Source organism: Buteo buteo, chromosome 22 (assembly GCF_964188355.1).
Source record: "Buteo buteo chromosome 22, bButBut1.hap1.1, whole genome shotgun sequence".
NCBI lineage: Eukaryota > Metazoa > Chordata > Aves > Accipitriformes > Accipitridae > Buteo > Buteo buteo.
In genome coordinates, this window is record NC_134192.1 from 24258567 (window position 1) to 24272995 (window position 14429).

At 57.1% G+C, this 14429-nt stretch overlaps 1 protein-coding gene across 1 annotated transcript in view; it reads left to right on the forward strand.

The window, feature by feature from the left end:
- The first annotated feature begins 5040 nt into the window (after positions 1-5040).
- The window catches only part of EFNB1 (ephrin B1), a 56285-nt gene continuing 46896 nt past the window's right edge, over positions 5041-14429 (forward strand). Inside the window, exon 1 of the mRNA XM_075053838.1 lies at positions 5041-5611. Coding sequence (XP_074909939.1) covers positions 5496-5611 — 116 coding nt within the window. The 5' untranslated portion in view covers positions 5041-5495. The remainder of the gene's footprint in view (positions 5612-14429) is intronic.

Sequence of the window (14429 nt, forward strand, 5' to 3'; positions counted from 1 at the left end):
CTTCTTTTTCTTGCAGGGATTTCTTTCTTCTCTTTTCTTTTTTTTTTTCTTTTTTTAAAACCTCAAATCCATGAGTGGCCACTTCTGAAGTGATAAAAATCTTATTCCTTGCCTTTGGTTTTTTTCCAGGCAATTGTAGCTTACACCACCTTAATTATCGCGTCTCTGAAAACTGGTTAAAGATTTTAATACTTCCTTCCCCGGACCATTATGCAGTAGACTTCTCAGCCCCATAAAATGTGCCTTCTGGAACCCGATGGCCTTGTGCTGCCGCATTTCCTTGCTCGGTCCTTGCCCCAACGGTTCAAGAGCCTCCAGCTCCCCCCTTGCCTCTCCCCCCGCTCCTCCCCGGCACCCCGGGCAGGTGGGAAGCGCCCGAGGCGGTGGTGGGGCTGCAAGCAGCCGTAGCAGATTTTCAGTTAGAATATGGGCTTTTTAATTTAAATCATATTACACAGCTAGCGAATAGGTTGCATCATTTTAATCAGCCAGCACATCTGCAGAAGGTGCAAGTTTCCAGGAGCCTGAGCGCAAGAATGATGGTATAAATCACGGCGAAGGCAAATTCTTGACATCACCTTCATTTCTGAATTTGATCCTCTGATTTAGCAGCGCAACGCTGGCTTTCTGGCACCCGTTTTGCCTGGCTGTTCGCTATTTAATAGGTACAAGGCTTGTCAGACATCTCCACACATCCGATGTCCTGGCGTTTCAAAAATCCCTGTGGTTGTTTTTTTTTGAAGAGGGTTGGATTAATCATGAATTTTGGCCCCAGTCTGCGCGGGGCTGTCTCCTTGGAACAGCTCTGCGCCTCTGCAAAGCCATTTGGGATACACGTGCTGCGTGAGTTCAGCCCGGTGAGATCTCATCCGTTTCATCCCAGAAAATAGTTAGGGGGAAAACCTACCACGTCCCACGGTGCCCGTGCCTTTGGGATGAGTGAAGTTTATTCCCCACCGATTTTTATTTAGGTGAGTTTTAAATAACTCGAACGCTTCCCGGGGGGAACCATCCCACAGCCGAACAGATTTCAGCACTAAGCAGTTTTTCCTGGTGTTCAGCCTAAATTTTCTTTTGCTCTGTTTTATCCCATTACTCTTTCGCTATAAAATTTTGCAGGCAATTTAAATACGAAGTAGCTGTGGAATAGATTTTGGGATGCAGATCATCATTTGATGAGGCTGTGATTGTGCACGGTAAGAAACTGCAAGCCACGGCTGCTCGGGAGGAGGTGAGGGTGACGGTGAGCTGCCGGAGAACCGAGTAGATTGGGGGCGATGCTGGGTCTTACCAAAGGGCGTACAATAACTTCTTTTTCGCCTTCTCCCTTTAGAATGAAGCAGGTGGGGGTGATCACCCCCCCAAATTGCATTATCGTTTTAAATTAGGTTTCAAGGGAGGTGGAAGAGGGAGGAGATGGAAGCCGAGACACCAGAGTACAGACGTACCGACGGTGTGGGAAGGGGACAGTGTGGTGTACGGGCAGGGGAAACACTCATGTGACCGTGCGTGTGGCACAAGGCAACTCCTGGGCCCCCAAAATAGGAAGAACGTGGGAATTAAGCGATGCCCTTTCTTCTCCCGCAGGCCCCCCACCCCTGGTTGTAGGCAAGGACTCTGGGGGACCACCAGGTCTGCGGGCTGCTGGAGACCCCCGCACCCCTCCCGGAAAGGGACCCCGGAGCGGCGTTACCCTCCTGGGCGCCGGGGAGGGAGCCTGCGTGGGAGCTGAGTCCCCTGAAACTCATGACACCCGCCGTCATCTAATACTTGGGGCAGCTGTCCCTGCTCAGGACATCAAAGGCAGCCAGAGCCGCCGGAGCGGGGAGCGCGGGCCGAGTCCCGCATCGCCTCTTCTGCATCCAGGGCCGCACCACACCGCGCCTGCGTCTCGGTCTGCTCCCCTGCAGCTCTGGGTGGCCGTCCCGAAGGAGAACGCCTCGCGCAGCTGGTCCGGGGCCGCGTACGTAGCTCTATTCGGCCCCCCACGCCTGTGTGCGCATACGTGCCCTTGGCGTGGGATCGTGTAAGCGCTGCTTCCCCTGATGTATAGCATGGGAATCCTCCGGACAGCTGGGAGGGCTGGGGCCGGCGCGGCGGGAGCTCTCTGATCCCTCTCTGCCGTGGCAGCGACTGAACTCCAGCCAGTGCTGCTAGCAGGTGCGCCCGAGCCGTGCACCCTCGCTCCGTGCACGCTCGCTGTGCGTGCTCGCTCCATCCGCGCTCGCTCCGTGCGCTCTCTCTGTGCGTGCTCTCTCCGTGCGTGCTCTCCACCCACACACTCCACGCGTGCTCACTCTGTGCGTGCTCTCCACGCGCACTCTCTGTGCACGCTCGCTCTCCGTGCACGCTTGCACGCTCACTCTCCGTGCACGCTCCATGCACGCTCACTGTGCGCTTTCTCCATGCACACTCACTCTCTGCGCGCTCTCCACGCGTCTTCTCCGGGGAATGGGCTGGTCCTGGGCAAGGCTGTGCCCATGGCCAGGCGCAGCGTGCGGGGACGTCCGTGCCAACCCTGGGAGCGCGCTGGGGAAGGAGAAATGCGGAAAAAGGGAAGGGAGACGTGAATCCCCATCGCTCCCTGGGCTGATGAGCGGGCATGGGCAGGGCGGCAGCTTCCTGGTGACTTCTCACCCGCATCCAGCGCCTCGTGCAAGCACAAAGCCCGGGATTTTTGGAGGAGGATGGGGTGTCATTGCCCCCCTGCACCTTCCCCACAACTGCTCAGAGATCCTTGCCTCGGCCTTCCAGGACAGCAATCCCTTCCTGCTGCTGCCAGCGCTGCTCTGTCTGGAGCTCAGCCCAGTTCCCCAATGTCACTGGTGTGGCTGAGGCTGGGAACCATTTTCCAGTTAGTTTATTGGGTTTTTTAGCCAGAACCACCTGAGGAATCGGCCTGGTTCGGCAGCACTGATTTCCTTACCGGGGCTGGGTGGGAAAAGCAGGATTCTGTCCCTGAGTGCCTTTACTGGGAGGCTGTTCCCTGCCATAGGAGTGACACCGGGAAGGGCCGGGAAAGGGTTTTCCCGTTCTCCCAGACCAACGTCCGCCTCTCCGGGGTGCCCCACTGCCAGGAATGAGACCTCTCCCCGCGCCGCCATGCCTCTCCCACCTTAGGAGCATTTGCTTTGGTGTCCCCCGAGACCTTCCCGTACATGTTTACCCAGCGTGCGGCCGTGACGTTTGAACCCGCAAGGAGGTGGCACCGGGTGATTTTTGGATGCTCTTTGGTGGCTCTGCCCATCTGCGGCGCTCGCCTCGTTCCGATCATCCCTGGGATGCGCCAGCACCCGTCAGCACCAAACTGGTCTCCACTGGTTCCGGGTGAGGGGCTCCGATCCCAAGGCAATCCTGAAATGATCCTACCTCCTCCGTCGGGGCGGTTTGGGCACAGGGGACGCAGGGGAAGAGCATCCTCCTTCCGAAGGATTCCTGGGCTCTGGATCCCCACCTGAGCCTGTGCCGGGAGAGCCGGCATCGCCATGGCAACCGATCGTGATGTCATGGGCAGAGATGATGGGGCAGGGATGTCAGCCATGGGCAGGCAGCAGGTACCGCGTCCAGCCGTGGGGACCAGGCCGGCCGGGGCAGGTCGCCCTCTCGACCCTCCCTCCAAAAAAAATGAAGAAAATCCGATTTTCTTTTTTTTTTTTTTTCCTTCCTCAAGGATCGCCATCGCTTTTGAATTAGGGTGTCATCAGAGGAGCGCGAGCCCCCGCCGCATGCCCGCTCCCGTGCGGCAACACGCTGCTCCCCGCCTGGGGATTTCATCTTAAAAAGCAGAAACCTGACAAATCGCCGCCCTGATTTGACGGCGGGGTTTTGCCACGTAAGGTGCTGGAGGAGAAAGGGCGGAAATGGAGAAATAAAAAAAGTAACGGAGAGAAATGTGTCTCGGGGTGTTGCAAAACGAGGGCATTCAATGCTTTTTTAGCCGAAAGCGAACTGACTCCAGAAGGGTTTTTTTTTCAATTTTTTGCAATAGAAAGAGAACTGACTTGAGCTTTAATTTACATTTTCTTAATAGAAAGAGGACTGACTCTGGAGTTTTTTTGTGACTCTGGAGTATTTTTGTAATAGAAAGTGAAGTGACTCCAGAGTTGTTTGTTTATAAATTTTCTTAATACAAACAAAACTGACTCCAAAGGTTTGGTTTTTTTAATTTTTGCAATATAAACCAAACTAGCTCCAGCATTGTTTTCTTTTTTTTAAATTTTATTAATAGAAATTGAACAAACTCTGGTGGGGTGGTGGTGGTGTTATTTTTTTTGTAATAGAAAGGGAACTGACTCCAGAGGCTTTTAAAAAATTTTCTTGGTAGAAAGTGAACTGATTTTGGAGTTTGTTCCCCCCCCACCCTCAAATTCCAAAAAACCTCCCCCAAAATTCCAAAAAACTCCCAAACCCCTCAGAAAAATCCCCCCAAACCTCCCAAAAAGTTCCACACCCCCTCCAAAACAACTTCAAAAGACTTCACAAAAACTCTGAAACCCCTCCAAAAAAAACTTCAAAAAAACCCTCCAAACCCCCTCCATAACCCCTCCAAAAATCTGCAGAACCTCCAAATAAAAGCCAAAAAAATCCCTGAAACATCCCAAGACACTCCAAAAAACCTCCAAACCCCTCCAGAACCACTCCAAAAAATCTCCAGAACCTCCAAAAAAAGCCAAAAAAATCCCTTAAATGTCCCAAGACCCTCCAAACCCCCTCCATAACCCCTCCAAAAAACTCCAGAACCTCCAAAAAAAGCCAAAAAAATCCCTTAAATGTCCCAAGACCCTCCAAAAAACCTCCAGAACCCCTCCAAAAATCTCCAGAACCTCAAAAAAAAAAAAAAATCCCCCAAGTGTCCCCAAACCCTCCAAAAAAAGTCCACCCCCCTCTCCAAACCCCTCCAAACCCTCCGAAACCAGTCCACAAAGTGCCAAAAACCTCCAAAGAAAAAAATCTCCAAACCCTCCAAAAAATAAATTACCTCAGAAAACCTCGGTAAAACTTCCCCAAACCTCCCCAAAGGTGAATTTGTTCAGTCCTCCCCCCCCGCCGCCCACAGCCGGGCCCAACCGGCGTCTCCTCACCGATCGCTGCCGGGCAGGGGCGGGGCCAGCGGTGTCCGCGAGGGGGCGCCGTTGGATCGCGGCTGGATGCGGGTCCCCGTTTGGGGGAGGCGGGAATAAATTAAATAAAAAAAAAAAAAAGGGGGGAAAAAAAAAAAAAAGGAAAGCTGCGCGGGCCCTTTAAGACGAGAAAGTGGGCGTGTCCCCTCGCCGCAAGGCCCCCGCCTCCCCCCCCCGCGCCGCTCCGCGATTGGCCGCTTCGCTCAGGGCTGCCCGTGCCGTTGCCTGCGCGGAGGAGTAGAGCGATCGTCGCGGCGGGCGGTGCCGCTGTGCGGGAGGGGACGGCGGCGGCGGCGGCGGGACGGGAGACGGAGGAAGGCGGCGGGGAAGCGGTATGGGCGCCTGACGCCCGTCCCGTCCCGCCGCCGAGGGACGATGGCGCGGCCCCGCGGCGGGCGGTGGTTGCTGGGCGTCCTCCTCGCCCTGTGCCGTTTGGCCGCGCCGCTCGCCAAGAGCCTGGAACCGGTCTCCTGGAGCGCCGGTAACCCCAAGTACGTGAGGCCGGGGAGAGGGGGGGGGAACCGGGGAGGGTGGTGGTGGTGAGGGGGGGAGGCAGTGAGTGTGGGAACCCGCCTGGCAACCCCCCGCACCCCGGCGGAAAAAAAAAAAAATAAGGAAAAATTGAAAAAAATGAAAGATTGACCAAGCCGGCAGGATTTTTAAGGGGAAAAAAACCCCAAAAAACCTTCCCCGGGAAGCGGAGAGGGCACCGCGAAGAGCGGCTGGAGGCTGCGGTCGACGGACGGAGAAGGAGCGACCCCCGGCTGGAGTACGGACCCCGCCGAGCCCCGACTGCTGCGGGCTTTCACCTTCGGGGCTCTTTTTTTTTCTTAGAAAAATGTACTTTTAATTTTTTTTTCCCGATTTTTAACCATTCCTTCGGGTTTTAAAGATTTTCTTATCTTCAGATTTTTTTTTGACATTTTAAAAGGCCTTTTATTTTTTATTTTTAAATTTTTATTTATTTTTTTCTTCTCTTTTTCACCGGGATTTTCGGAGGCTCCGTCGAGCCCCGCCGCCCCCCGCCGGGGGGGCCGCCACCGGGCCGGATCGCCGCTCCCCTGTACCACGCCGACGCTAGAGTTGGATTTACTATCGTTTTTCAATTTTTTTTCTGGGTTTTCTCTTTTTTTTTTTTTTTTAATTTCCCTTCTAAAAGCAGGCCACGGAGGAAGGCGGGGGGGGCGCAGGGCGCGGTGGGACCCCCCCGGTCCGGGTCCGAACAAAGCCGGCGGGGCTGCAGCGCTCCTCCCCAGCCCGGCTCCGGCTACATATACAGCTAAATTAGAGAGAGAGAGAGATATATATGTGTTGTATGGCTGCGTACGTGTCTCTGCCCCGGCTGAGGTGCAGGAACAATGAGAAGGGGCTTTTCCAGCGCGCCGGGATGAAGGGCGAGGAGGAGGAGTGGAAGGTGCTCGGCCGCGGTCGCTGCTGACCTGGGGATGTGGTGTCAGGATGGTTTTGGTAGCCCTCTTGCTGGGCTTTATCTTGTAGATCACACAGTGTTTGTTTATCTTAGCCCCTTCTCGGTTTAAAAAAAAAAAAAAAATCCTGCTATTAGCCTGATTTTTTTTTCTTTCTTTCCCACCATATTTCTCAAAACAAACAAACAAAAAAGACGACAAAAAAAAGAGGTTTTGAGGGTTGAAGAGAACCGAAACAATTTGGACAACCTTCCGCGCTTGGATGCTTCTATTCCAACCAAACATTTATTTCTTTTTTTGGGGTGGGAAAGCAACTTTGCGGGCACACGCATGTGCCCACACGCTCTCGAGCTCCAGCCCAGCGCGTTGGAAATGCTGGGATGAAGGCTCCGGCGGCTGCGGGGGCTCCCTGTAAGTTAATTCTCCTGCTTGGTGTGTTTTTTCGGTCCTTCTTTTTGGAGATGTGTCTGTTGGCTGGGAGCAGAAAGAGCCGTCACCCTCGGGAATTGCTCCGTTGGCGAAGGGGAGGCAAATGGGTTCCAGAAAATACCTTTTTCTTTGGAAAAAAAAGGGCAGCTGGAGGTAGAAATCGCTTCGGCTCGGTGGTGTCGGGGGACGCCATGTTGCCCCCGTCGCCCCAGTCCGCTTTCGTACCGTTGGCTTTCATTAAATCGCCAAGGCCTGGGAAGTTGGGAGGCGGCGGTGGCGATGCGGTGGGCAGGCTGGAAACCGGGGGGGTTGCACGCCGGTGGGTTTTCCACCATCCTCCCGCTCTGCTGGGGGGGGCTGCCTGTGCCGGCCCCGGGTGCGGTGGGCTTGGAGGCGTCCCTTCCCACTGGGGTGTCCGGGGGTAGCTCGGGGTGTTTCTGGGTTCTCCCCCAATTTGGAGCTCGATGGTTGTCCGCTCTCGGCGCAGCTTTCTGGTCGCGTGTCGTCCCGCGTGGGGACTGCTCCGGGGGACGCCCGGTGTGGGGCAGCAGCCCTGGGGGGCTCGGGGGCAACGCCGGTGCTTCCCCAGCCCCAGAACCCCACAGGGATGGGAGAAGGTGGGAAGTACCCGAAATGTCACCGTTCCCACCCAGAAACGGCGCTGCCGGGGCGGGATGGGCGCTGGGGAGGGATCCCGGCGGCGGGGCAGGAGCCGTGGTTGGATTTTGCTGTGGTGGGGGTTGTGGGTGCCCGGCCGTGCTCCCACTCACGCCCCGTCAGCCTGACCCCAGCCTGACCTCGTCTTTGGGGTCCGACTTTGGGGGTCCCTCACTTTCTTTTACGCCTTAATGCTCCCGCCTCCGATTTTTGCGGGTTGCATGGCGTTGGGCAGAGCCTCTTCGCGGCCGCTCCTGCCTGCAAACGTAGTTGAGCAAACCGGTCTGGGGAACCGCCTGCTGTAAGGAAGTCTGGTTCCAGTTTGAGGAGAAGCCGTGCTCTTTGTTAGACTGGGCTTACTCTCCTGGATAGATGCATTAAAACCCCCCACGCGCGCTCGCCACCGTACTTTGGGCTTTCAGGTGCCTTCCGCGGGCGATGCCGTGTCTGTGCCAGCCCTCCGCCCCGCTCCGCCGAGCTTTAACTCTTGTTTTTAGAGTAAAGAGAGCTAAAGCCTTTTAAAAATAACATCGCTAAGTGGAATTTTCCAACAGATAGAAGGAGAAAGCTTCGCGCGTTGGGCCGTCTGGCCTTGGTGGTGTCACTGTAAATAATGAAAATATTTTTCTGCCCTTTCCTCCCCTGGGCAGCTGAGGCTGCGCTTACTAAGTGTGGGCTCGTAACTTCACCGGGGCGTCACCGGCAGGTTCCTGATCTCGTGGTGGTTATCAGAGGGACGCTGATAACGCATCTGATGGAAGGAACAATTTCCTAATCGAGTTAAGACTAGCTTAGGCTGCAGCACTGTATGCTGCGCTGGGGAAAGGTTTCCCTTGGGCTCCTAGGTGCGTGTCCAAAAGCCAGCAGTGAAATCGTCACCGTCTTCCTAGTGTGAATAATTCTGTGTCTTTAAAGGGGAAAAAATAGGCCTAGAAATGTTTTCGGCTGGATAAAAGGTGATGATGGTCACAAACCCGTGGTTGGGACAAGCTCAGCCTAAATGAGATCCCCTCTGAGCGAGCTTTCCCCGGGATATCTGCGGAGCCCCTTGGAAGGGGTCTGGGGGAGCCAATATGGTTTTAATTTTATTCCATCGTGTCCGAAGGGGGTTTCACGGGGGGGGCCAGAGGGTGCTTTTGGGATTTAATTGGCCCTTTTGCTGCTCAGTCGGGGGCCTGGTGGGAGCGTGCTCTTGTTGGACAGCCGGGAATTGCAGGAGAAATTCTGGCTAAATCCTTTCTGAACTCCCTTGGCTGTAATTTTGGAGAAATATTGACCCTGGTGGGCTCCTGTGCCGACGGTTAAAAGGAAGCATTCCTAATAAAATATGGTTTGGAAAATTCATTTCAGGCTGGAATTTGCCTCTCCAGAAAGTATTTTAATAAGGAGGTGGGGGAAATGGGACACATCATCCGTGCAGCTCTGAAGAACCGGTCCTTTCGGCTCTGCTTTTCTCTCTTTCCCCTATGTAAAGTTTTACTCGGCTCTACTCGCTCACCAGCTCTGCAGAGCAGCCCAGCAACTTTCTAAAAACAAAATAAATGTATTTATTTAAAAAAAAAAAGAAAAAGGAGGGGAAAAAACCCCCCCAGACAAAAGTCTAATCTTTTGTGGTATTTTTATTCTGTTTTTAATGACATTATGGTGTCCTATTGAATTTTGTAAGCCTTGAGTTTGAAGCCTGGCGTATCTTTGCCTTTTTTTTTAATGTCTTTTACGAGGGACAAAGTGCTTGCGGGAAGGCTGTTTCCAAGGGGGATGGCTGGCCTGGAGCTCTGCATCGGTGGGCTCACACTTGTCGGAGCAGATGTAATTTAATTACCGTACCAGTGGGCGCATGAGGCGCTTTGCAGTATAAGGAGTTGGGAAATAGTGAAAACACGCTGCTTATTTTTTAATTAAAAGCCATGTTGGGCTCGCGGAGCCTTCGGAGACTCCCTTCTCCTGGGGAGCGCGCTGGGCCGGGAGGTGGGTGCTCCCCGGGGGATTGGGGGGCACGGATGGTCCCGTGAGGGATCCGATGGCCCCCTGCACACCCCTCTGCCTCCCCGGGGCTTTGCTTATTCTCCAAAGACTGGTTTGGGTTAGGTGAGCCTGGATGGTCTGCATCCCAGTTGGAGTTTCCCTCTGGAAAACGGAGGAGCCCTTTCCAAGCGTGCCGGGAGGTCGCGGCTGGGAGGGTGCTGCACGCTCCGGTGCTGGGGGGGCCCTTTGGTGGGTGCCAGGCTGTCGACCACCCTCCCAGCACGGAGGGCTCTTGCTCTCGCTCCCCGCCAAGGCAGAAAGGCCGGTGCCCGGCCGACGTTGCAGCGGCCAGGTTACCCTTCTTGCTGTGCCTGGGGGAAAGGAGCACCCAGGGCTTCTTGCGTGTCGTTTGGGAATGACTTCATTAACTTAAATTAAAAAAAAAAAAAAAAGCGAAGGCAGGGCTGCGGCTATTGCAGTAGCTGGGTAAATACCACTGGATTCTATAAAATGGATTTAACTGCTTCCTTTAAAAGAAAAAAAGAGCCGTGATGGGGTGGCTGATTGATTGTAAAAGGAGCCGTAGCTTTCTCCAGAGCAAAACAGCTGCCGCAGCTCCTCGGGGCCGCATGGCTGCGGGGACGGGACGGGGCTTTTGTGCCGTTTCTGACCGTGGAGGGCTGGGTGGGAGCTGGCGGGGGGCTGCTTCCCCCCGCCGCCGCACCTGAGCGGCTTCATCGCCTTTGGTTTGAAGCCGCTCCTCGGATGCTGGTCCCAAAGAGACTGCGTGCGGCAGGGTGGGATGTGGCCTCGCACAGCCCGGTCCTGGCCGGGTGGGCAGGGGCCCCCTCTGAGCAGCTTTACTGGGAGGGCAGGGGTCCCCCCCGAGCCCTGCACGCGTTTGTACGGGTCGCGGGGATTGTGAAGAGCCGCGATGCCCGTGCGGCCCCTTGCATGTCACACGTTGGGAGGTGTTTGGGTTGTCCCCTGGAAACTGGGAGCTTAGCTGTAGGGGTGACCCCTTTCTTTCCATGTAGGATTTTTTGGGTCCCGCTTGCCCCACAGCTTCCCAGTGGCATTCCGGTCCCTGCCCCGCTGGCAGGGCACCCCGTCATCAGCAGAGCGGTGGCAGTGCTGCTGGGAAGCCGGTCTACCCGAGGAGCACTGGGGTCCGGTGGGAAAACATCTTGTACCGATCAGTAGCACATGCTACTTGGAGTCTGGCAGCTGAAACAGGGTGGGGAGAAACAAAGCTGAAATCCATTCTGTGTCTAATTAATGATTGCTTGTATCGGGAGAGCAGGAGGAGGACTCTGGGCTCGGCGCTATCTTGGCGTCACATCTGGGCAGGAATGTGGCGGCGGTGCTGTGGGGCTTTTGTTGTGCTCGCCTCGAAAGAGCCGGGGTCCTTTCTGCTGCTTTCTGACGCTTTTCTCCATCCCATCCCTGGTCCTGGGGAGGGTGGTATGGTGGAGAAACCTCCTTGGGCAAGCAGGAGGGGGGGTGGTGGTGAATTGCCTGCTCGCAAGAGGTTTGGTGCCCCTCCGTACATCCCCGGCATCCTTCGGGGAGGTTTTTCTTGCCTCTCGTGTCTTGTCTCCGGTTGGAGCACCGGTGTTCTGCTCATGGCTCTGCTGGAGCTTCGGCATCCCGGCGCTCCCGGCTGGCTCCACCAGCCTGTCCAGGCTCGGTCCCAAAATGAGTCGGACAAGCCAGGGCTAAACGTCCTGCCTGGTTAGGCTGGATTTGCGGATGGGGTGGGGTTTGCGCGGCTTCTTTGCTTTCGGGGAGCGGGGTTCTTCCTCTGGGGCTGGAGCCAAACCCTGCAGAGGCTGTGGGCGATGCCCGGAGGGGAGGGGGGGCTTGGGGGTCCTCCAGCACCCTCCAGCCAGAGGATGGGGGGACAGGTTTGGGGGGTCACTCGTGGTGTTTCAGCGAGCGGTGGCTTCTCCTTGGTGAGCTCTCCCCGCCGGCGCCTCCGGACGGGATCCGACCCGGCTCAGGTGCCGGCGTGGCAGTGCCGCCCCGGCCGAGCCGAGCAGCTGCACTTCAAAAATGCCAGCTATTTATAACCCTGGCTCGGCTGCTCTGGAATAACCTTTCCCTACCCACAGCCGGCCCTTCCCAGGTGGGCTGCTCCTCCTTTCCAAGGCCGTGGGACCGGGTTTTGCCAGCGGGGCTGCCGTGGGGGCTGCGCCGAGAGACAGCAGGGATGGGGGGGGCTTGTTAGCATCCGACCGTGAACTTCCCTCGGTGTTTTCCAAGGGCTCCGTCCCGCCGTGATGCTGCGCCTGCGCCTATGTCCACGTGTGCCGCCTCTGCTGGCTCGGCCGTCGGCGGGGTTGGGCCGCGGTGAGGGGCTTCGTGTTAACGCGGTTTGACGTGGGTCGGCTCTTGCTGGGGGTGGGATGCCCAGGGGACGCTGCGGGAGCTCTCCGTCCCTGCTCCTTCAGGCCGGAGTTTTGGAAGTGCCTTCCTCGTGGTGGCTGGGTCCCCCTCCCCTGCAAAGGTTTGGGGTGGGTGCTGTCCCTGGGAGGGGTGTCCCGGCTGGTTTTGGTGACTGGTGTCCCTCGTCGTTCCACGTGCGGTGATGGGACACGAGCGTCCCGTTTCCCGGCAATCGCTTTCCTTGTATGCGGCAGCGGCCGGCAGCTCCCTGGCTTGCAGCACGAGCCCAGCCTTGGGGACTGTCTGCCCCGCCTGGCTTTTGGCATCCGACGGCTTCCGAGTAGGCACTCCAGAAAAAACAAAATGGGTTTTCACGGCTTATCGGCCACAAATACCCTTACACCATTAATATTGATCACGGAGCGTTTGCATGTTTTCCTGCTCATTAAGGCTGGGAAACGTCTGTGGTTGCACATGCATTAGTGGTAAGGCTGAGACTTGACACCGTCTTCTATATCCCACCGGTTTTAACGTTTTAATGGGTTTCTGAAACGTGCGAGCGCAGTCTGGTGCGTGGGTTTGCGCGCAGGGGTGGCAGCCTCGGGTCTGGCGGCAGCGCGGTGCGATGCTCGGGGACGCGGTGATGCTCGGCGATGTGACGGTGCTGGGCTCCGGCGTTCTTTGTCTGGGCTCGCTGTAGTATCGCAGCCGAACGCGAGGGGGAGGTCCGCGGGCCCCCCCCCGGCGTTTCGGGGGGCAAATTGTTGATGTGCGTTGGAAAGGGGGGAATGGGTGCAAAGGCTCTTCCCCCTCCCCCCCCTTAAAGCAGGGGGCGGCTGGTTTTTGCCCGGGCGGAGGGTCAGGGTGGGCTCCCCCCCCCCAGTGCCGGCAGGGATGACGGCGTACCCTGCCTGCAGCCGGGCGGGCAGCATATGGAAAGGATCTGGGTGTAATATCCCGGGCTGCAGCGCGGCTTTGCTGAAGAGGCCACTTCAGCAGGGGACGCGGCGTGGTTAGTCCTCCCGGCTGACACATCCCAGGCCTTCCTCGGACTTGAAAGAGCTGGAGTTCGCCTTTGAATCTGAGGATTTATAGCCCTTTTAGGCCTCTCCAATAAAAGCATGGCTCCCTCCTCAGACGGAGCCCACCGTCTCCCTCCTCCGGGCTCATTATCCCGGGGATTTGCGTTGCGCGCTCTCGCTCTGTTGTTGGCTACCGCCGCTTTCGTCAGATGCGTGGCCGAGAACTTCGGAGCATCACGGCGGAGCTGCGGGTCCCAGCCGCGCTGCCAGGATGCGGCCCCCGCCATCATCCTCAGCGACGGCGGCTCCAGACCCAGCAGGGTGAGGACCCCTCCTTCGATGGTGCTGGGGGTACGCCCGCGTCTCCCCCCTGCGGTTGGGGACCGTCAGCTCCCCTTGCCCCCGCGTGTTCCCGGTGATCCCCCTGCCATCCCTCGAGGACCGCGAGCAAACCAGGATGCGGTCCCGTCCCTCTGGGCGAGCCCCCACCCCGCCTGCCTCCTCTCGGCACATGTGGGCACTTAAGCATCCTCAGCCCTACGGATCGTGTCTGCTTTCTACCAGGCACGACAAGCCCCTAACTGTTTAAAGAGAGGCTTAGGAAAGAGTCCAGAGAAACGACATAATAATTATTGTATTACAAATTGTTTCCTTTAATGGGCCCTGTCGGATCGCTCAGTCTGCTAAACACATTGTGCCCTCCCCCAGCCCCGCGCTGCTGCGGCCCCTTTCCACCGCTCCAGCCTCCCCTTCGCAAACCCGGCCCCGCTGGAAAATTCCTCCTGCCGAGGAGCCCGGCTGGTGGGGCGAGGGATGGGGGGGGCTGCGTGGGGACCCACCCGTCCATCCCCCCCCCCCCCGAGGGGCTCCGTAAGGCGAGGGGAGGATGGAGCGGACCCGTCTTCAAGGAGGGGTCCTCTCCCTGCAGGGGGGTGGTGGTCCCAGCCCCTTCCCATCCCACGGAGCATCGCGTTGCCCTGGACCTCGCGCATCCCAAGGGCTCTTTCGGGCCGGTGGCACCCCCAGCTGATGCTGGGGGCTCAAGGGCACCCACTCACCGGTCAAAAACTTCTTGCCCTGCCCGCACCGGTGCCGCAGGCAGGGTGGGATGGGCAGAGCGAGGTTCCTGCCCGTCCCGGCGTTGCGGTGCTTGCGTGGCGGTGGACGGCTCCCAGGCAGTTTTCTGGCAGCTCCCACCCCTGAGGGCTGCGGGGTGTAAGGAGAGGAGCCACTAGCGGCAGTGCGAATTTTTTCGTTGCCCCCGAAGAATAAACGTGTCGGAATTAAGCAGCAGGTTACGTTTCTTCAAGGCCGAGCAGCAAATATGTTTTAAATTTGGCAGCCGGCAGCGGAGAGCGGGTGGGAGAAATTTTCCAGGTATTGCGTTACACTTTCCCCTAAAAGGGCTCTGCTTTGGGGCT